Source organism: Lepidochelys kempii, chromosome 10, assembly GCF_965140265.1.
Source record: "Lepidochelys kempii isolate rLepKem1 chromosome 10, rLepKem1.hap2, whole genome shotgun sequence".
Classification (NCBI taxonomy): domain Eukaryota; kingdom Metazoa; phylum Chordata; order Testudines; family Cheloniidae; genus Lepidochelys; species Lepidochelys kempii.
Window position 1 is genome coordinate 35,066,715 of NC_133265.1, and position 22,960 is coordinate 35,089,674.

Sequence of the window (22,960 nt, forward strand, 5' to 3'; positions counted from 1 at the left end):
GCAACCCTCCCTGCCCAGCATACAGCCTAATCGAGCAGGAGAGTGACTGGATGTCAGCCCAACCTGCTCCACCCACTCAGATGATGGGGGCTTTCCTTTGCTCCACATCCTGTGTCCTGGGACATCAGAGCCAGCTGCCCCCTTCTGGCCCTGCTCACATCAGATCTAGCTACCTCCTCTCCTCAGCACTTCTAAGGCACCTGTTGGAGATGTTCTCTGGCCTGTGTTCTCCAGGGCTTAGACTAGACTGACCCTTCTGGCCTTGGAATCTATGAATCACCATGTCTCCCGGCATGCCCCCGCTAAGGCTGACTCATTATCACCTGCCTCCCTGCCCTCCTTATCCCTGGCCTCAGCACTGCCGAGCCAGGATGCAAATCCTGAGTCACTCACTCGCCCTCTGAAACACGGCTGTGTCCCATGGACAGTGCCACTGACCTCCAGCAGGAAGCCATGTTCCCTGGGGGATTAGTGGAGCCTTGTATATAAGGGCCTAACTCCAAATCCCATCTTGCAGCTGTTTTATGCCCCTTCAGTAGAAACCAGTCTGGCCTGTCTCGGTGCTGGAGTCTCAAACCACCCACCACTGCATCTCCTGGGATGTGACTGCATGTGGGCTGAGGGCATCCCCCTGGCCAGGATAGCACTGAGCTGGTTTGCTTTGCTATTCCGGCTATTACTCTCCCTGGTTCTCTGCCTCCCGCTCACAGAAAGCAGCAGCAGGTGATGAGTCTGCAGCATGGGAGCAGCTTACAGATGACAGCTCAGCCCTGCCAGTAGCTGGCCGCAGAGCTGAGTTTGTAGGTACTGTTGGGGATGGCAGACTGGAGCACAGCCAGGTCATGCTGCAGCATGGATCCACACCTGAGCTCACCGTTCCCCAGCTGCTGGAGGGGGGAGCTGAGAAAGGCCCGCAAAACGCTTCAGTGATCCAACCCCAAACAGACAATGGGCCCTTTGCAGAATTCCACCAACTCCCCCCATCTCTACCAGGGTGCCCCGCCCCCCACCTCAGTACCCTCTCCATCACACGAAAAGGCAGCCCATCTCCAAGGGCTAAAGGGAAATGGTTGGTTGGTTTTTTTAGTGCAACAACGCACTAACCTGCATGTTTCAAGGGAGAACAAGCTGAGCTGGCTTGATGGGTAGTAATGATGTAAGGCAGGGTGGCTCAGTGCATGGGACATGGGGCTAGGCGGCTGGAGAGTCACAGATCTGGGTTCTCTACCTGGCCCTGCCACAGCCTCACTATGTGACCTTGGGAAAGTCATGCAGCCTCTCTGTGCCTCAGTTTCCCCTTCAATACAATGGGAACGAGGATTCTCACCTTTGCAAAGTGCTGTGATGGTCACAGATGAATGGTGCCATGCCAGTGCTGAGGGTTACTGTTAATTCATCCTCTTGCCTCAGGGTATAGACTGATCCCTGGCTGAAGTCAGGAAGAATCACCCACCCACCCACCTATGGTATACTGTATAGTTATGGGTGGGAGGGTTATGCCTTCCTCTGAAGAGTCATTGGCCTAAATGGACATTGGCCTTTTTTTGCTGAGGCAGCCTATGGGCTAGCTGGACCCTGGTCCAGCCGCATTAGCAGCATGAGAACATTAATAGCTCCTGATCCTGAGGTAGCAGATCAGATCCAAAACCTTACTGCACAGTGACATGTGACATGACCTTCAGTTCCAAATGATGGCCAGGAAGCTCCAGTTCAGCCACTCACTTGGAATGGCCCTGTTGTTACCAGCTACACATGTCGCAGCCCTGACCCCGAGCCAGGCACCCTGCACGGCCAGCCCGTCCAGTCTGCCCTCAGAGCCCCAAAGCTCTGTGGGCTGGGTGGGACAGAGCCTCTAGGGGGCACACGGGGAGAGAACCCAGACCTCCTGAAAGTGTGTCTGTGGAGCCTCCAGACTCCACCAGAACAGCCACATGCAGCTGCCAGTCACTTTTTCAGGTTTAAACCTCTTCATTAGGCATGAAAATAACTGCTGAGCTCAACCACTTTTTCGGGGGGGGATCCATTTGCTGGGATGTTAAAGGGTTAAACTAGCCCCTTTCCCCAGTGTTTGTGCCTGCTGCTTACCCTTTCGAGAGCCCCCTCTAGCTCCCAAATGCCCTTGTGTTAACTCTTCAGATGCCAGGTCACTTTACAACTGAACAGAATCTCGTGGACAGGCTAGTTCCAGAACAGGATTAGAGAGTGAAGGAAGGGCCAGATCCCGACATGCTTACACCTCTCCAGCGGCATCTTACTCCACAGTGAGCCCCATTGTTTTCTATTACACTACCCCTGGAGTCAAGGGCTCCGTACCTTGTTGGCAGAAACTGGTCCAAAGGAAGAGAACCCCCAGCAGCCAAAGGATAAAACGAGTTAGATGTGTTACAATTCCACAGGCCACAATACTGACCGTTACAGCCCCCAGCTCGTCTGGGAGAGAACATGGTGTCTGGAGAGCTTGTCAGGTGGGGGATTGCTGGGCCTCCAGGGAGACATTTGTCTGCATGTGCCATGCACCGCCAGCCTAGAGGTCACTGCTCTGTGAAGAGCTTGGAGAGAGCTGGAGGGGCAATCACCATTTAGAGAGCAGATGTATCTGCCGGGACAGTGCATGTGCAAAATGTGGGACATTCAAACTGCCCCACCCCTGCCATGCACAGGCAGCCCCACCAGGACAGCTCCTAACACCAGAGGCAAGAAGCATCAGATGCCAGCACAGAGGACTGCTCTGGGAATGGAGAACACCCTCTCCCCGCTGGTCCGGCAGGAAGAGCTTTTGCCTTCCTCACCCCCTGCCAGCACCTGATATGAGCTGGTTCCTCCTGGTGAGCTGGGGAACCTACTGACCCTTCCCCAATGAGAGGGTAGACGAGATGCCTTCAGTAAAGCAACATATGCTCAGCTCCCACACAAGTAACTTTTCCTATTGTGGGAATTTGAGGTTGAAGCGCCCTCTGGTGCTCATTCTGCATCCTGCGGCGCAGCAATGTGGCCTTGTGCTCCCTGCCTGCCCAGTCAGCGCTCCTGGTGCCTGCAGCCAAAAGCCAGCATGTTGTTTGCTGTACGTTTGGCAGTTATGGAAAGTCTGGCTCTTGGGTCACTGAGCGACAGCTCAGGAAAGCCAGGCCTAGCGCAGGCAGGTGACAGGAAAGCTTCATCCTCCCTGGATACCCATGCACAGAGCTCTGCCAGGGCTCCCGCTAACTCCAGCCCTGCCCCTCTCCAGCTCTGCATTGCCCCTAGGTCAGGGCTTGCAGCACTTCCCACAGTAGGCTTTGCTGCGTGTGGGGGAGAGCACTAGCCAGAGAATATCCAGGCCCCACTCCCCTGGGCTGGGGAGGATCTCAGCATTCCTGCCTCCCAGCTCAGGTTAAAGGCTCTGGCAACCCCCACAGGCACATGCATGGGTCCTAGTTCACCCCAGTCCCAGAGGAGTCATGGAGGGTTCCCAGGGCAAAGGGCGGGGCCTTACCCCTGATCAGAGGCTCATGGGCTCCCCATAGCTCTGAAGAAAGGGTGAGATCTGCATGCCCACAACCCTCCATCAGCCAGTTCAGCCTTAGACCAAGGGGCTTAACCCTCTGTGACAGGGGCTGTCCTACAGGAGGTAGGCAGGCAGGGAAGGAAGGGGGTTCATTGGCATATGGGGTTGCAGTTTGTGGCACCGGAATGACCCACTGTGACCCAGTCCTGCGGTCAGAGCTCTGCACATGGAAGGCTCCCCCACCTCATGTGACAGAGGCTCTTGGGTCAGACTAAGCCAGGACTGGCTGGTTCCAAATGTGATGCGGCCATGGGGTGGTGATAGGGAACAAGCCCATCTTGGCCTACCTGTAGTAATTGACTACCTAGGTGGCTGCTTGGCAGCTAATTGACTAATGAGCACCTGAGCCTGATAAAAAGCTGCCGTAGCTCAGCTGAGGGAGGGTACTCCTTGAGAGACAGGTTACTCCAGCTACTGGGACTTACTTGTCTGGTGCATAGCATATAGCCCTGAGGAGCTGCTGAATGTGGGAGCAGAAGCTGAACTGAACCCTGACATGGACCCTGGAGGGGCTGGGATTCAAGGGTCTGAAGAAGAGGTGCTTAGATTCTATCTGGGAGTTAATAAATCAGAGCCCCACAAAAGGGGGTCCCTGCTTGAAATACTTGGCTCTGAATAAGTCACTGAGGAAAATGCAACTTTAGGGTCACCAGGGGGTGGGTGTGAGGATGGTGCCCTATTACTGGACTCCTGCAGCTCTGCCTGTCTGAGGCTGTGGCTATGCTAGGGAGGCTCTCCCTTCATAGCACTGGAGCGTAGATGGAGCCTGCACTGACAGAAGGGCTATCCTCTGGGGTAGGAACCTCCCTGTGCAACAATAGTTAATTCAACAGAAGCATTCTTCCATTGCCATGGCTGTGCGTAAGCTGGGGGTCAGACTAACAGTGGGGCAGGGAGGTTGTTTCACACCCCTGGCTGATGTAGCTGTGCTGTCCTAACTTGTCAGTGTAGACTAAACCTGAGTCTGCAGGCAGCCTGAAACGATAGCTCTGAGAGAGTGCTGAGCTGCTCCTGTTCAGCTCAATGGGGTGTTCACCCTGAGGTCTCATGCTGATAGCCCTGTTAACTGTTTTGGTGCTGATCCTTTTAACAGGAACCCCCAGCTATTCCTGGAGTGTGGGCAGAGCTGTGAGCAGGCACTGCAGATGGTGAGTCACCTGGTCCTGGAGGCTCTGTTACAGGATCTGAGAGAATAGCTGCTTAACTTAGTTTCAAGCCCCATTAACAAGTGGTTTTATTTCAACAGAGGTGGCAAGCATCACTTCACAGCCCAGAAATAGCCAGGCACTTGCACCTTCTGAGCTGCAGGGCCCAGAGGGGAGGGAATGCCTCTGCTCTCTGCCAGACCCAGCTACTGCTGCTTGGGCCACATTCCTCTACTAGCGTCTTCCCCTCCCTTTAAGCCTCTCACCCCAGGACTATGTCCTGAATCCCCTTTGTTCCCACTCCACAGCTTGCTTCCTTAGCTCCACCAGTGCCCCCTGGTGGGGGAGAAGAGACAGGACTTCTCTGGGATGACTAACGAGGACTTGTTAGTGGTGCTGCAGGACACAGACAGACCTTGTGGTTCTCATGGTAATTATCTCCACCAGCTGGGGTCTAGCCTGGACTGGGTTGCTTACTACACTGCATGGTTCGCCAGCCCCAATCCTCTCCCATTCCTGGCTGTGGGCTTCTGTGCTGTGATCTCCCTAACTCAGCATGCCCAGTGCCACCTTTCACCCTGCTTCTGCAACATCTATTCTAGTCAAAACAACTCCACTGCCCTCTAACCAGTCTGTGCACAGGGCTTGGTGTGCTCAGCTATCCAGGACAGAGAGCTTGTCTGCCTGCTTAGTGCTGTCCAGGCCTAGGACCTGGTCTTCCTGCTTTGTAGCCTACTGTGTGAGCTGCTAGATCACCCGCGGACAGGCCATAGGAATAGCCCCACTGCATAGAGAGGGGTGGTCACTCAGTGACTTGCACCCTTAGCTGGAAGGCCGTCCATCCCCAGTCGCCGTGGGCTTCCTCGCAGCTGGCCTTGGAAACACAATCACCATCCCTTTACAAGGGAGGAGCCAGGACTAAACCGAGTGGGATGCCCGCCCCTAAATCTTCTGCTAGGACCGGAAATGCAACCTCCCATGCCTGCTGGGTAGACAGCCAAGCCCACCCGCGATGGTGCAGGACCAGGCATGTGCGCGTGCGTCTAATTGAACACCCAGGCATGACAGGTGGCAGTGGCCTGTGTGAAGCTAATCTCCGCCTTTGGCTTGCCTGTAGACACCTGTAATCCCCAGATAGGGGATTATCTCACATGAGAGCGACACTGCGAAGAGCAAGGAGGGGAGAGAAATATCTTCTGTGCCTGGGCCATTCCTGTGGGGATCTCTGCCTGATCCCAACAGGGATTCTATGGGTCCGACTGCAGCAGCACCCTCACCTGCCAGTGAGATCCATTAAACCGCAGAACCGTCAGCGGTTTAGGACACTTATCCTGGGAAGGACACAGCCCCAGGGAACATGCTGTCGGGAGCAACCTAATGCACCAGATAATCCCTGGACGGGGCCTTGTTGCTCTCCATTTCACCATGCATCACAGTGGCAACCTGGGTCCTCTTCAAACTTATTCTCTCTGGCTGCCCCATGGAAAGGACTTAACTAAAAGCTGCAGCATGGCTGCAGAGCTGGGATGGCAGCATAGATGGCACTGGGGGACGAGCACGGAGAAGGAGCCACTTCAGTGCCATTAAAAACCCAGTCAAGGCCCCAGTGATGGGGCCAGAATGGTAACGGGCTAAAGGGGGGTTAAATAAGAGACAGTGTAAGGACCCTTCTCCTGCCTCTGCTAAATGTGAAGGGGACTCCCCTCTTCTTTGGCTGGAGCCAGTGGGGCTACAGAGCCTTTTGTCTCCAGGCGACTAGTACAACTCTAGCCCAGGCCAGTAGCGGCTGAAAGCCATTTACATATGACAGCTGATCCTGGCCTTGGTGGTGGCTTTACTCCAGGTCTCGGCGGACCCATGTCCAGGTCAGAGTTCGCACTGTTAGCCTCCTTGCTAGCAGTCTCTGCAGAGAAAGGCCACAGCAGTGCTGGCCTTGGAAATGGAAGGCCCGAGGCATGGCGGAGTGAAAGCTCATGCTGAGGTGGCCTGTGTTATGAATAATTGGAGGCCACGAGGCTGAAGAGCTGCCCATTCCCTGTGTCTTACTGGAATTAAACATGTATGGGAAACGAACAGCATGAGGCCTCTAGAAAGGCACCAGGCGTGAGAACATAGGTGCTGACTTATTCAGAGCCTGCAGGGTGCTCCCCCTGACTCTGACCCAGCCCCCACTCCACCCCTTCTTCCAACCCCCCACTCTACCCTGCCTCTTCCCATCCCTGCCCTGCCCCGACTCCACCCCTTTCTCCAAGCCCCCACCCTGCCTCTTCCTGTCCCTGCTCCTCCCTCTCCCCGCAGTGCCCCCTGCACGACACTGAACAGCTGGTCACGGTGGCTGCAAGGTGCTGGGAGGGAGGGAGAGGAGCTGATCAGCAGCGCTGGGGGGAGGAATTGATGGGTGGGGCTGCCAGCAGAAGGGATGTGCTGTGGGACAGCTGGCTGCCGGTCGGTGCTGAGCACCCACTTTTTTTTTCCATGGGTGCTCCAGCCCCGGAGCACCACAAAGTTGGCGCCTCTGAGTGAGAGAGCATGGAAAAAGAGAAATGAAAGATAGGAGGCAACAGATGACATTCGCTGAGCACAATAATCCAGGCCACCCCCTCCCCATAGGGAGGATCCTGGGCTCCTAAGCCCTTCAGAGCATACGCTATGTTAGCTGTCACTGCTCCATGGAAGCAGGGTGTCCTCTCCTCCCCAAGCTCAGAACACCAAACCCATGTTCCTTGCGGCCAGAGCCAGGCTCAGAGCATCCAAGCTGGTCGGTTAACCATGTAATCCAAGTCCAAGGGGCAGCAGCCAGCCAGGTAAGAGTGTCTGGTCCAGGCTTGTCCCAGGATGCAGCTAGGGTTGCCAACTCTGACTGAAGCTATTCTGAGAGATTTTTTTTTTCGAGCGTGATGTAATGTCATTTTCTTAAAATATCCTCTGAAAGTCTTCCGGATTGCTTTCAATAGTCACCGGGAGATTGCTGCCAATTCCAGGAGACTCCAGGCCAATCCTGGAGGATTGGCAACACTAGATGCAGCAAGGATCAGAGGCAGGCCTGAACCTCAGAGCTCAACCCCAGATCCCACAAGGGTGCTGGGATCCATGTGTCTATAATCGGCCCTCCTGACTGCCCTCCCTTATGAAGTACCTGCCTCCCTCTAGAGTGACGCCACCTGCCCTGTCCTACGCAAACAGCCACCCGGCTGTTTATTCCTGGGCAGGACAGTCATCACAAACACTGACTCTCAGAGCTCAAGGCACCCAAAAATGGGATTGACGCGAAAGGAACGAATCCCACAGCTTCTTGAGCTGGGCTGAGTCCTGCAGTGGGGTCTTGGCAGGTTAGCGGAAGGCAGACTGGCTGCAGCAGATCGAAGCCCGGGGCTGGCGAACGACACGTGGGCAGAACACGAGGCCAGCTGTAAATAAGGTACAGTCGAAGCGCCAAGATTCTGTTGTTGTTTTTATAAATACGGCACAAATCTGCTGGGAGATGACGCGATGCTGGGTGAGCGCAAGCACCCAGCCCAACGGCACTGAGACAGCTGTAAATAATGCAGTGGGGAAGGGGGCGAGGAAGAGACTCGTAATTACCACACTGTCAAAAGCAAACAGAGCTAATGGGGCCAACCGCAGAGCTGGGTTGCTCCCAGATGCCTATCGATAACGGGGGCTCTGAGCATCCTTAAGAGCACTGGGGACGGAGTGAGCTGGAAAGTAAACACCCAGTCAATAACGCTGCTTCCCAGGGAGTCTGGACTGCAGGTGGGGGCTAGGAGAGAAGGACGTGGATACAGACCCCCACAAGAGCTCTGTTCACAGGGTCCTCCCATTCCTGTTAATGCTTAGGAGGAAGACGCACAAAAGAGCAAGCCCAACAGCAAACGGTTCCCGGGAAGAGCATGGGTGGGGTGGCACGCAGAGTAAGGCGTTGCTCAGCACGCAGCTGGCGCTGTCTGTAACGACTAGGGTGACTATATCGCAAGAATAAAATATTGGGGGACACGGGGGGGGCAGCCACAGGCTCACAGCCCCCACTGGAGCCTGTGGCTGCCATCGGGGGGTGCACAGTCCTAGGAAGCCGCAGGTTGGGGGTGCACGGCCCCAGCCCCTGCCACAAACCGTGGGGCAGGGACACACAGCCCCAGGGGCAGCCCCAAGCAGCAGTCCCACCGCAAGCCGCCCGCCACAAACCGGAGGTCGGTTGAGGGTGCGTGGCCCCAACCACAAGCCGCAGATCGGGCGGGGGTGCACTGCCCTGGCTCTGGCCCCTGCTCCAAGGGAGGGTCTCAGGGCTGGGGCATGGGATTGGGGTGCTGACTCTGGGAGGGAGTTTGGGTGTGGGAGGGGGCTCAGGGCTGGGGTTTGGGGAATGGGAGAGGGTGCGGGCTCTGGGCGGGGCTTACCTCAGGCGGCTCCCCAGAAATGATGACAGCTCCCTCTGGGTCCTAGGCGGAGGTGCAGCCAGGCGCCTGTCCGTGCAGCTCCCATTGGCCACGGTTCCCAGCCAATGGGAGCTGTGGAGCAGGCACTCATGGCAGGGGCAGCACACAGAGCCCCCCTGGTCGTCCCTGTGCCTAGGACCCAGAGGGAGCTGTCACCACTTCTGGGGAGCTGCCTGGAGCCAGGTTGGGAGCCTATCAGCCCTGTGCCAACCAGATGCCTGGCAAGCAACCCTACAATATCAGGACAAATGGTGTCCTGATCGTACACCGGGCGGGACGCAGGACAAACAGTTAAATATCAGGACAGTCCCAATTTTATCAGGACGTCTGGTCACCCTAGTGCAAAGACACCTGAAACCCAGCTTAACCAGCCACTGGGGAATCGCCAGGTGGTCTAGAGCTGGGGTAGCAGCAAGGGGTGAGATCCAGGAGTGTGATTCTGAGGCTGCTCTGACTAATGCCAGGAACCAGACTGATCTCCATGTAGCCCCAGAATCCAGAGTCACAAAGGAAGGACCCTGTGGTCCCTGAGCCACATTGAGTGCAGCTGTACTGCAGTTCAGAATTGGGTCCTTCACTGGGTGTGGTTTACTGGGTGAGCAGGGAACTCCTAATTCCTGGCTTTGCTGGACAACCTTTGCCAGGTCACACCCCCGCTCAGTGCCTCAGTTTCCCCATCTGTACTCTGGGGATAATGATACCAACTCTCCTTGTAGAAGGCTAAAGGAGTGAGTCCCTAAAGCACGTGGAGACCCTCAGAGGAAAGTCAGCTCCTGTCTGGATGTGACTTGGGGAAGGTTGGTCCTCCCACCCTGGGACTGGCTGCCCTGCTTTCCCATTCAGCCTGTACTGTTCAAATGCTGCTTGGCTTGGCTGCTCCCTGCTTCCATTCCATCTGCCTGTTGAAATTTAAAGCATTGCCAGGTACAGGAGGTGATCCCAGTGCCAACCTGGAATAATCAGTCATTACATTCTGGGAAGGCAGCCAGCTCAGGCTCGCTGACTCCATGCTCAGCTGCTCTGTTCTCCCAGCCTCTTCCATCTTTACCTCCTTTAAAGAAGCTGTAACTTCCCTGGGAGGACTTGCCACTCTCCCAGGGTCCTAGGGAGGATGCTAGGTGCAAGGAGTGTGCAGTGAGCCACTTACAGTCCGGCCAGTCTTGGGAGAATACCTGGAACTGCAGGCTCAAAGGATCATATGGGATGGGTGCAAGGCCCTCCTTACAGTGAAACCAGGGGGTGCTTAGAGGAAGATGGGGGGCTGTTTGGGAAGGCAGCTGTTGGCTGAGTGGGGAAGGCTGGTATAGCGGGTCACTTGGCAAGTTGGCTGAGCGGGATGCTGGGATACAGAGAACAGGATGGGGGCTTCCCGTGTGATGAGCCTACCATGGTTGCGTGAGCTGGCACCTGTGCCCTTTACCGCAAAGCCACTAAACTCTCCGTGTCTAGCAGGGTTATTGTGTGCCAGCAGTGTGTGGAGCGCTAATGGATAGTGGGCATGCAAGGGCAAGAGGCCCTGGGCACCCCTAACCCTAACAGCGTGGTCTGGTGGGTACTGCAGGGGACTTATACTGCACTCATCGCCATAGTATGTGGGAGACAGGATGCCTGGGTTCTATTCCTGGCTCAGCCACTGACCTGATATGTGAGCTCAGGTGGGTCCCATTCCCCTGTCTGTGCCTCTAGGGTGCAAGGGCCAGATTCTGTGTTGTACATCACAGCAGGTGTGGGACAGGGGAGGGCTGTGTGTCACCTTTATGCCTCCCTAATTCTGGGCTGCTCTGTTGGCTGATAGAGCCCCGGATGTAAGTTAGAGCAGCCTGCTCTAGAGAATGGCAGCTGCCTTCTCCAACCAGTCCCCAACACGCCCTGGCCCTGCCCTTCCACCTAGCCCATGGGATGAGCAGAGGGGAGGGATGGATTGATAGATGACATAGGGTTGCCTACATTGTCCCTATCCTGTAGGAATTCCCTGCGGGGCACTGTAGATCTTTTTATACAGGAGCCTTAGTCGGGGGCCAGGATCTTGCCCAGCTACACTGAACACATGCCTGGGAGGAGGATTGATGAAAGGCTGAGATATCCTCGGGGCTCTTTGGTGGAAGGGGCAGCCATGGGGATTTTCAAAAGACCACCGATTGTGATTAATTTCACACATCCCTCCCCAAGAATGAAGCCTCCTCCGCAGCTTGGCTCCAACACCCAACCCCAGGGAGCCTCACAGTCTGCTGGCCCTGGCACACCCAGAGCAGGCATGGTATGCAAGCAGACACGCCTCCTTCTCATGCCACCAGAGCCCTGGCGGGCACGGGGCCTGTACATTACTCCCCCCACCCCCGCCAAGCACACACCCAGCTCGCATGATTGGAGCAGAGGGGATAGGGCTGCAGGCAGGCTCGTGTACCAATGCGCAGCTGGCCGGTCTAATTTTAGGCCTTGTGACCTTGAGGGAAGTGATGCCTGTTCTGCTGAGTGTGGCATTGTGGCAGCTGAGGTGGTGAGAAGCGCTGGCTGCTGAGACTCTGAGATGGGCCTGAAAATAGCTAAGCCCAGCTCAGCTCAGCCAGCGGTTCCTCGCTGCCTGCTAGGGACTGACGCCTTGCCAGGCTCCTCCCATGGCCCGATTCCTCTGTGCACACCTCATGGGCCGCAATGCTGGGCTCCAAGCCTGGAGTCTTGGGCCTGCTCTGAGTAGCCAGGCCAGGGCAGGGGAAGAATCTACCCCAGTCCAGAGGCAGGGCCACTCCACAGGCCCCTGTGCACCCCACACATCCTCCCTGTGCTGGTAGTGGGGATGGGCAAGATTCCCCAGCCCTGCCGTGTCTGTTTCTGTGTCTGACTCTTTTCCAGTGTTGCAGCTGTTGCTGAGTGTGAATCCCCAGGCAGGGCTGGGCATCTCAGCTTGGAGCCGCTGGAGAAGGGCAGACGTTTCTTTACATCCCCTGCTGTCTAAAGGGCCCAACAAATCCCTTGACAGTGGTGCCCTCGGGGAGCTTTCAGAAACTCTCCATCAGCTCTTGGCGCCCAGCAGATGGGCCAGGGCGAGCAGCACGAAGGTGGCTGCAGTTGCCTGCTGGAGCAAAGACGCTGGACCCAAGGCTGCAGCGGAGAGCGCGTGACCCTTCCACTCGCCTGCATCACAGAGCTCAGCATTTCTCCTGGCGCCTCATCAGAAACAAGCAAGCAGCCCAGACTCAGCCCTGCCACTGCTGTGCCCTTTCCTGCATGGGCTGGCAGGGAGCTAGCTGCCCTCAGCTTAGCCCCATCGAGCCCCAGCACCAGAGCCAAGTGACCTTCCCCGATTATCATGCAGCGATGCTCTTCCAGACTCCGATCTTCCAGGCCCAGGGCATGTCATGGTGGTGAAAGGTGCTGGGTTGATAGGCAGGGGGCTGCAGCTCAGGAGTGAGGCGCATTGGCAGAGTGGAGTGTGGGGAGGGCAGGCCTAGAGAAGCCAGGGGCTGCTGGTCAGGATCGAGGGGCATTGGCAGAGAGGGGTGGAGGTGGGGGAAAGTGCTGATTCATACCAGTGCCAATAGCTCCCCAACATTAAGGGCACAAAGTCTCCTCCTTAGTCTGGGGGGGCAGGGAGGGAGGAATGACAGCCAAGAGCCTGAGGAAATAGAGCAGCAAAGTGATGAAAATAAAGGAATGCAGCCCCCCACCCCATGCATACTGGTAAGGGGCCAATGTCACTCAAAGGACTCAAAAAGATTGGAGCTGCCCTGCCCCCCACCCCACCCCACCCCACTCCCAGGTAGAAGTGAGCCCTTGGTTCAGTGACTGTCCCCTCCGCAGACCCTTGTGGGGAGGAGCAGGCATGCTGGGGCTGGGGGGAGTTAAAGGGAAATGGCAGGCTGTAGGCCAGCTCCCATGGTGGGGGGAGGGAAGGATGCCCCCACCCCACATACACCTGGTCCTGCTCAGCTCCCGGCAGCCAGTGAGTCCTGCTGCCTGGGAGGAACAGCTTGGGGAAGACATATGCTTGCATTCGCACCTTGCATTCCCGCCATCTGGTTCGCTAATTCGGGGACTGGGGAGCTGGGGCACGTGGCTTGGCTGCCAGTTGGGAGGGGAGAACAATTCCCAAAGCAATGGAATGGAAAGTACAAGGGAGGGGAGCTCCAGAGCCTCTGGCAAAGGGATACCCCCAAGCCAAGCGCCTGCTCACAGGGAGCCCCCCAGCCTGTGACTAGCTTTCTGCAAGGCCAGGAAGCCATGGGAGTTCACCACACACCTACCCCAGGGTCTATCTGGAGCAGCCTCACTCACTCTGGGTTAACAGCGGTGTCACAGAGAGCAGAACCGGGTTCTGGCCGGAAAGTCAGGTGTGCTCTTTCCTTCTGCCCCTCCACTCTCCATTTATCACCTTCTTAATGCAAACAGGGCCAGATTCTGATCTCATTGCCACAGGAATCGACACAGAGTAATTCCTCAGATTGCGATGTGGGCAGGGGATCAGACTATGCCCCACGGGGTGGCAAAGCAACTGGGGATGGAAAGGGAAAGCTGTGGGTGGTGACCCTTGGCAGGGGAGGGGAAGGTAACCCTAGGGTGGGGAGGGAGCCACGGGTGCCTGCACTTTGATCTGTGAATGCACAGCCAGGAATCTATTTCCCCATCTTCTCCCGGCCGCTGAGGGAGCCTTGCATTGGAAGTGGGTGCATGCAGAGACCAGGCTGGGCTTGCTAACAAGGGCACTGCTCTGCGGGGGACCTGCACATGGAGGGTTTATTACTGTCTCTTCATCATGTCAGCTCCTGTTGCCGAGGCATCAAAGCATCCAGAGCCAGGGGATGGGGAAGCATGGGACAACTGGGGCTGGTGGGAAAGCCAGGACTTGGGAGATCAGGGGCCAGTTCCTGGCTCTGCCAGACTTCCTGCCTGACCTTGGCCACGTCACTTAGGACTCAGTCATGCTGGCATAGATTGGGAGAGGCTCTGGGGAGGTTAATGGCACTCCATTGGCTGGAGAGGAGAAGCACAGCCCCAGTCTCTCAGTGGTGCAGGTCTCCAGCGTGAAATGGGAATAACAACCCCTCCTTTCGGCCCCCTCCATTTGGCTTGTCTGTTGAGATTGTAAGGGCAGGGCAGTGACTCTACTGCAGTGTGGCCCTGATCTCAGCTGGAGCCCTGGGTACTGCTGGACTATGACAACGAACAGCAGCCATCATCCAGCAGTGCAGTCTCTGTCCCGGGGGGAGCAGAGGGGGAGGAGCAGAGTGGGTACAATCTACAGCTAATTCACTCCAGACCCCCCAAAGCTGTGGCCAGCCCTCTCCAGATCCCGCACAATGGGCCCAGCATGCACCCTGTGGAGAAGCTGGGTGGGGCCTGGAGCTGCCCAGGGAGAGGGGTTACTCCATTTGCTGTAGCTTTGCCGTGTACCTGTGCCGGGGGCTGCTAGCTCCAGCAGGGGCTGTGCAGTCTTTGTGATGGCTCAGCCTGGTACATGCTGGGTCCCCAAGCTGGAGGGGGGAAGGGGCTGGGGCCAGGGTCTGAGCCTCCAGGTCCCACACTGAAGTCAGTGTGCACTGTGGGCACTCGGCGCGTCTGAAAACCAGGGGCCTTGCATAGGCATTGAAAATTGGTGCCTCAATAATTAGAGGCCACCTATGAACATGCAGCATCACCCGCAGGATAACACCTCTGTGCCCGACATCCCTGTCGCCCACTGATTGGGCCCCACAGCACAAGGCCTGATGGGCAGGTCACCTGTAATCCCTAACAATCCGAGTAGGCAATGGACCGGGCAGGACCTTATTCCTCCTCCCAGCCGCAGAGCAGTATGGTGCTGGCTAGCCCTGCTTCCCTCAGCACCAGCTGGCCATATCGCTGGGCTGCCCTTCCCTGCTCCTCCAGGCTGGCATGAGTCCTGGGGCCCTGCCTGTAGGGGGCACTGCTTCCCTGGGCTGGGGAGTTTCCCATGGCAGTATTGACATGGGCCAGGTTCAGCTCTCAGGTCCAGCTGTGTGCGTTGAAGGATCCCCACTCCCTAGTGCTGCAGCCTGGGGACCCCTTGCACACAGAGTGGGGCCTGCTGGAGCACAGTGCGTGCAGGTGTGGAACAGAGGTCCTGACACTGACCTCCTGCAGAGGTAGGATGCAAACTGCTACCCATTCTGCTGCTTGGTGCTTTATCTTCACCACCTGGAGCTGGGATCTCCTCCCCTCTCCCCAGCTATGGAAGGCGGGGCCTTCTCAGCCCTTAGATGAGAGACCTTGGTGGAAAGTCTAGGGGCATCAGAAGGGCTGTGGATTCCTGCACCTGAATCAGTACCGATCCAGTACCTATGGGGCACTGTGGGTAAGACGGGAAACTCCAGCCTCAGTCACATGCAATGGTTAAGGGTCCCGTGGTGCTTTTCACAAGGGAAGAGAGGGTTAACCTGGCCCAATTCTAACTGGGATTGATTACACTCCCCCGCCCTAAAAGGCAAGTGCAAATGATTATGGTCTCTTTACTTCCTGTCCCAGCTGGCTGTGCTCTGTGAAACTTCTGCTGCTGCATCCCAGCTCGGAGGAAGCTGCATTTCACCCATCTCCTACCAAGCTCTACCTGCCACCAGATAAATCCACAGGGAGCAACCTCCACACCTGGAGAAACCAAGACTGGAGCTGTCTGGAATACACTTAGCCTGGCAGATAACATGCATCCACAGTGCCTGGGAAACACGTTCTGACTTCTGCTATGCCAGCAAGCCAGCACCACAGACCTAGTCATTCCCCCAGTAACCCTCCCGACCCCATCTCAGGCCAGGACCTTCCAGGACACCCATAGCAGGCTGGAGAGTGGCATAGGAGCCTGAGCAGACAATGCCATGTGTATCTCTGGCAGAGGAGGCAGGGCTGAAGCCAGGCTGCAGCGCAGAAGAGCAGAGTTTGCAGGAGTTGCCCCCAGGGAAAAGGCACCTCCCAAACAAGGTGGCAAGTGACTATGGGCTTCAGTGTGGAGGAAGGGTGAGGCGGGGGAACACTGGGTTGGGTCTAATCAACAGGCGGGATCAGTCACCCCTGCAAAGGTTCCATGCAAGACTGCTGGGACCTGCATGGAGGAGAAGGGGCTGGCCAGAGGTCAGAGCCCCTCCCCTGGTTTCAGGTCTGTCTGCCTGGGCACTGTGAATGGCAGGAGAAGCTGATACAGTTCTGGGTTAAGGAGAGGGTTGGCTCAGTCCCTCTTAATACCCAGGTGCCACTTTTGCCAAGGACGCCCCAGGATCAGGCTGTGAACAGGGATCACCGTCACAGCTTCAGGAAGGTGTTGACATGCACAGGAACAGGGACACTCGCTGATACTTGTTGCATTAGATAAATTTCACATAGGACCGGCTCAGTCTGCCACACCCAGAGCTGGGCTCCTGTTCCAACATCTGACCCTATGTGCAGCTCAGACGTGCATGCTCGCAAGGAGACATGTAGATAGACACATGAGCATCGAGACAGAGATGTGCCTGTCCACAAACTCACTCCCACATGCCTGAACATGAGTGCTCCCCAGATGTACACACGTGCACCCCCAGACAGCCTGGGAAGGGCACACCCAGAGAGAGAGAGACACACACCTAGGCAGTTCTGTACAAACAGCCTGGAAGTGCACACACACACAGATGTTCACCCCCACACACTCTGACATGCCCTCACACAGACGTGTGTACACACACACAGGCATATCCCTTCTCTCCCCTATGCTGCAGGTTCCCCCATTCCAGCTGGAAAGATGCCCAGGTCCCAGCTGCACGAAGCCGCATCCTGAGAGAAGATGGGGCACTTGCTTGAGAGAAACTTTTGACAAAGTGAGGTTTATGGGCCCGTTCCGGGGCAACGCCCTGCGAGCTGGCCTTGCTGCCCCCGGGACACTCACGCATCCCCTCCCTAGATCAGCTGGGCAGTCCCATTGGCTTTCCCCACACGTAGGCCCACATTCCTCCTTCAGAGAATGCCCGGGAGCCCTTCTCTGCCCAAGCTCCGAGTGACTCAAAGCCCCAGCCCCTCGCTGGCCCTGGGTGCTGGGGAGGGAGGAAGGGAGAGCAGGCAGTACTGAACTGACCTGGTCAGTTGCAAGGGCTGTCGCTCCTCTTTCTGGAAGCAGACGAAGCAGAAGGTATCCATTTCCTCGCTCCCACAGCCAGTGCACCACAGCGGGGGCAGTTCCAGGCTTGTGTACGCTGCACAGGTGTTGGCATCCTCTTGCCCCTCACCAGTCTGCCCGGAGGCCAGTGAAGCCAGAGTCAGCAGGTCCTCGGTCTCCCGGACCAGTTGCCGGGAGGTGTCATCATGTGCTTTGTCTCCCAAATTACCCGTCGCTCCTTCTGCCAGGGAGAGGTCGCAGCTCCTCCTGCCCTGTGCCCTCTGAGGTGACCCCGTGCCCTCGGCCCGTCTGACTGGGAGCGCGCCTGGACAGCACGGTCCCGCCCAGCTGTTGTGACTCCTGTCCCACGCCGTCCTCACTCAGCAGCCAAAAGGGACCCTGCACTCTCGCTCCCATTGATGGCCATCTTTGGGGCCACTGCTGTCGCACTCTCTCTGTGGGATGAGATGGGGCTGTCCCCTTAGGACTCTCTCCTCGGGCAGCTGGGGAAGGACAAGGAGGGCTCAGTCTGTAGCCTGAGGTGGAAGAGCCTGAGCTGAGGAGTTTGGGGAAGACGCATCAGCACAGAGACCCCACAGCATCCCGCTGCTCCTCAAAGGCAGAAGTATGGGAGCATGGCCACCCATCTCCAGGGGCCGGTGCTGGATCTCATCCTGTGTCTGGATCCGTGGAGCTGCTGTCGCTGGTCCAGCATGGAGGGCGCCGGTGCCCAAAGGCAGATCCTCAGTGCCCAGCGCTCAGCCTCAGCTGGACTTTGCAGCACGACCTGCTCTTGGGAAAGTTTCCCCTTCCCTCGAATCTCTTCAGCAACCAGCATCAGCCGTGGCTCTCAGCGACTCCGTGGGGCGGGAGGGGAGCAGTGTGCATGCGGGAGTGGAACTCCTTGACAGCGTTTGGAGCTGGGGCTGGGGGAGCAGCCCGGCCCGGCGGGTACATGCGAGCTCGCACAAAGAAAAGTTCTGGCCCTGCCGAGACACAGCTCTGCGGGGCTTGTCTGGATGACAGAGCAGCCAGCTCGCTCTGACAGATAAACCAGTGTGCGGATATTAATAGCTCCAGATTCATGCGGAAAGGTTAACTCTTTAGCTGCCAGCCCCAGCCCTTGCTCACACAGGAGATGATGGGCTGAGCAGCTACAGCCCCAGACTATTCCCCTTTGGCTTGACTTTGGGTGGTCAGGGCTGTCCCGCATCACAGGCCCACTGCATTGAGACAACTTCCTTCCCAATGCAGCCCACCTACGACTCCCCCAGCTGGATGGCTCTAGTTCCCCCCTCCCGATGATGTCCAGACCCCATACAGAGTTGAGGATCATAGAACCTCTGCCTGCCTTTGCCATGGCTTCCCCCTGCTCTTACTCCAGCTGCTCTCCCTTTGCTAGAGTGTTGATAATCTCTCTCCTTTCTCCCTCTGTGCCAGCGAGCCAGCCCTTGTCATTGAGGGTGGTTGGGGCAAATCTGGAGACATTCAGGCTCAAACCGATTCCTTCTGGCATGGAGTCCCACCACCCAGAGCCCTTCTCCCCTGCACAGTGTCGCCCCAGGTTCTGTCTTCTGCAGAAGCTCTGTCTTCTGGAGAAGCCCTGCTGCGGGTGTCAGAACTGGAGAGCTGGTCTCTTAGGTACATGGACGCCAGTTCATCAGGGGTTCTAAGAATCAGCGCCAGGACCTTGGATTTCAGTATTAAATGGGGGACTCAGCTGGGGTGGACATTAATCTCATTTTCCTGCACTAGACATGCTCCCCTTCCTGTCTCTCCAATGCGGGTATGGCTATGAGCTCATCTGACCTTGGGACAGCTCATGTGTGGGGCTAGCAGAGAGATTCACAGGATCAACTACACAGCTTACCACAAACTCCTGTGGAGGAAACTCAGCCTAGTCCCTGGCACAGAACAATCCCAGATCTCCCTGTTGGCCTCATCCTGTTGTAGAGGGCAGGCCCTGGACTAGCGTGCAGCTTCCTCCCACCCCAAGAGGCCACTAGAGTTAGGTGATGAAGGCAGGAGGGTCCACATTCCTGGAGGCCCAACCGAGAAGATGCACATGTCAGAGCTCCTTAGATCTTTCCTTGTGACACATGTGCCTTGATCTTACTGGGGTCCAAGACTCCAGTTCTACTTCTCCCAAGGATTAGGCATTTCAGGTGAGCAGAGGGACCCAGTTAGAACATAGGACATAAGAACAGCCATACTGGGTCAGATCAATGGTCCATCTAGCCCAGTAGCCTGTCTTCTGACAGGTTTCAGAGTAACAGCCGTGTTAGTCTGTACCAGGTACTTCAGAGGGAATGAGCAGAACATAGTAAATATAAAGTGATCCATTCCCTGTTGTCCAGTCCCAGCTTCTGGCAATTGGAGGCATAGGGACACACATAACATGGGGTTGCATCCCTGACCATTTTGGCTAACAGTCATCGATGGATCTATCCTCCAGGAACTTATCTAATTCTTTTTTGAACCCAATTATATTTTTGACCTCCACAGTATCCCCTGGCAATGAGTTCCATGGGTTAATTGTGTGTTTTATGAAGCACTTCCTCTTGTTTGTTTTAAACCTGCTGCCTATTAATTTCATCGGGTGACCCCTATTTCTTGTGTTATGTGAAGGGGAAACTAACACTTCCCTGTTCACTTTCTCCACACCAGTCATGATTTTATAGATCTCTATCAGAATTCCCTTGAGTCATCTCTTTTCTAAGTTGAACAGTTCCAGTCTTTTTAACCTCTCCTCATATGGAAGCTGTTCCATACCCCTAATCATTTTTGTTGCCCTTCTCTGTTGTTTTTCCAATTCTCATTTTTATTTATTTATTTTATTTATTTCTTTTTAGCTGGAGTGACCAGAACTGCATGCTGTACTCAGGGTGTGGGCGTACCATGGATTTATATCGAGGTGTCATGAAATTGTCAGTTTTATTCCCTATGCCTTTCCTCATGGTTGCTAGCATTCCATTACCCTTTTTGACTGCTGCTGCACATTGAGCAGATGTTTTCAGAGAACTATCCACAATGACTCCAAGATCTCTTTCTTCCATGGTAATGGCTAATTTAGAGCCCATCATTTTATATGTCTAGTTGGGATTATTTTTTCCAATGTGCACTACTTTGTACTTTTCAACACTGAATTTCATGTGCCATTTTGTATCCCAGTCACCCAGTTTTGTGAGATCCCTTTATAACTTCTTCATAGTCAGCTTTGGACTTAACTATCCTGAGGAACTTTGTCTCATCTGCAAATTTGGCCACTTCATTGTTCACCCCTTTTTCCAGATCCTTTGTGAATATGTTGCACAGCACTGGTCCCAGTAGATGCTTGGGGGTGCCCACTGTTTACCTCTCTCCTTTGTGAAAACTGACCATTTATTCCTACCCTTTGTCTCCTATCTTTTAATCAGTTACTGATCCATGAGAGGACCTTCCCTCTTATCCCAGGACAGCTTACTTTGCTTAAGAGCCTTTGGTGAGGGACCTTGTCAAAGGTTTCTGAAAGTCCAAGTACACTATGTCCACTGGTTCCCCTTTGTTCATATGCTTGTTGACCCCCGCAAAGAATTCTAATAGATTGGTGGGGCAGGATTTCTTTGTTGACTCTTTCCCAATATTATCTGTGTGTCTGATCATTCTGTTCTTTGCTATAGTTTGAACCAATTTTTCTGGTACTGAAGTTAGGCTAACCAGCCTGTAATTGCCAGAATAACCTCTGGAGCCTTTAAAAAAAAATCAGCATTACACCAACTATCTATCCATCAATCTGTGAGGATTCCTGCGACATTCTGCACCCATCACCCTAGTGTCTGAGCACCAGGTCCCATTTTTTTCCATTCCAGAGGTTGAACCTAGCATCAGCATTCATTGCTGCAGTGTTCTAAAGCAAACCCCATGCATAATTGTCACTTTCTATATGTTTGTACAGCGCCTAGCACAACGGAGCCTTGACCTGGCTGGTGTCAGCATCATCGTAACATAACATAGCCATTGTTTCTGATGAGGGCAGAATAGAGCAGGGGTGAGAGTGTGCAGTACCCACTTGAGAACACTAGAGGGGTCCATAGAGGGTGGAAGATTCCTGCTTGGCCCTCTGGGCCACTTGCTTACTTCAGTCCAAACACTCTGTGCCAGCCACTCCACAGTCTATAATTTAAACTTCTACATCTGAGGTAGGCCCTACAATAACAATAGATTAATTAAATGCAGGCTTGGAGTATGCTGCGCAAATACGGCAGTGAATTAGAAATTCTGTGTGAGGTTAAGCAGAGGCAGGCTATAAATACCAGCAGCCATGTGCCTCTGCGCTGCCAGCCTCTGGGATGGGGCTGGTTGGGCATGAGGTGCCATTCAAAATGTACACTGCCACTGGTAAGCATTGGGGATCAGCCTCAGAGTACCTGATCTCTACAGGTGCTCTCACGATCTGGGTGTCTCCTGCACAGATCCCCCACTGAGCCACCTGAAATCAGAGGTACGGAGATTACAGCTGATGTGGGGAGCATGGGGTTGAGCCCTGCACTATGCTGTAAGCGCTGATGCCCAAGGGGGTGTTTGGCAGTTATGGGCGGCGTGGATCCTGGCTTCAGCATGGGGGGACGTCTTCCTGCTTTGGGGCTCGCTGGCACGTTCAGGTAAAGCCAGTCACTGGGAGTGTTCCCCCTCAGCCAGTCCCACGCCGACCTAGCTGTCAGCCTACCCTCCATGCGGCCTGGCTGTGGAGAGGGCAGCTCTGCGGCGCTACTCTGAGACTGCCAGGTGTAATGTCAAAAGCCACTACTAACAGATTTTGCTGCCAGTAGCAGTTACTGACACCAAGGGAGGTTCTTTCTGCTGCCCTGTCCCAGTTTGCTACCTCTCACCTTTGTCATCCTCTGATCCAGTGGTAGCAGAGACTCAGCTAAGGGATTCTTTTAAATACTCCAGATAGGTGACAGATTGTTTTTTGAGGGTGTATGTAAAATATTTTCTCCTGTAGCACCTCAATACATTATATCAAATAGGGAAGAGCTGCCGTGGCTAGGCATGGGGACGCCCTGTGCCTTTCATGACACAGCCCTTGGAAGCGGGTGCTGAGATGTACTGTCCTGTGAGAGAGGAAATAAAAAAGCCCTTCCACCCCCCCCCGCCCCATTTTTGCAAACAGGGCATGTGACTCACCCCATTGGAGTAACTGTTACCCCCTCTGCGCCTCCCCCCCCGAGCTGGGGTTTTGCCCTTTGCCACCATCTGGCAGCAGCTCACTCCCCGCTCCTACCCATTCTCCCCGATTTTGTCCCTCGGCCCCTCTCCTTCACCGGCTGCCTCCAGCTGTTTGTCCCTCCGCTCCCCCCAGTGCAATCGGTTCCGCCCCCTGCTGGACTCTGCCCATCCTACCTCTCAGCTTGACCTCTTTGCCCCCTTTTAGCCCCGGTGAACGGCAGGTAGCAGCTTTTAATCCCAAGTACGGGCACAGCAGATGTTACCGAGCAGCTCTGTCCCTGTGCACACACTCAGTATAAGCCAAGCAGCAAATTCTGTATTCTGCTCCCTGCTCTACCTGCCTGATCCCGGGGTAGCCCCTGGAAGGCGGAGGAGTTATTCTGGATTTGCACGCCCAGGTGTGGGGCCTCTCTCCTATAGCTGAGCCAGCTGGCCTGTTGTGCATGGGGAGCAGCTGCTGAGGGTGTTTCCCCTAGAGATCCAGCAGTGGGGAGCACAGAGACCTCTCACTAGGGTTGCCAACCCTCCTGGTTTGGCCAGGAGTCTCCTGGAATTGGGCTCA

General features: G+C 55.5%; 1 protein-coding gene across 1 annotated transcript in view; it reads right to left on the bottom strand.

Annotated features, from left to right (window-relative positions):
• The window catches only part of SBK1 (SH3 domain binding kinase 1), an 80,628-nt gene extending 62,434 nt beyond the window's left edge, over positions 1 to 18,194 (bottom strand). Inside the window, exon 1 of the mRNA XM_073362819.1 lies at positions 17,170 to 18,194. Within this exon, the coding sequence (XP_073218920.1) occupies positions 17,170 to 17,231 (62 nt within the window). The 5' untranslated portion in view covers positions 17,232 to 18,194. The remainder of the gene's footprint in view (positions 1 to 17,169) is intronic.
• Positions 18,195 to 22,960: the final 4,766 nt, after the last annotated feature.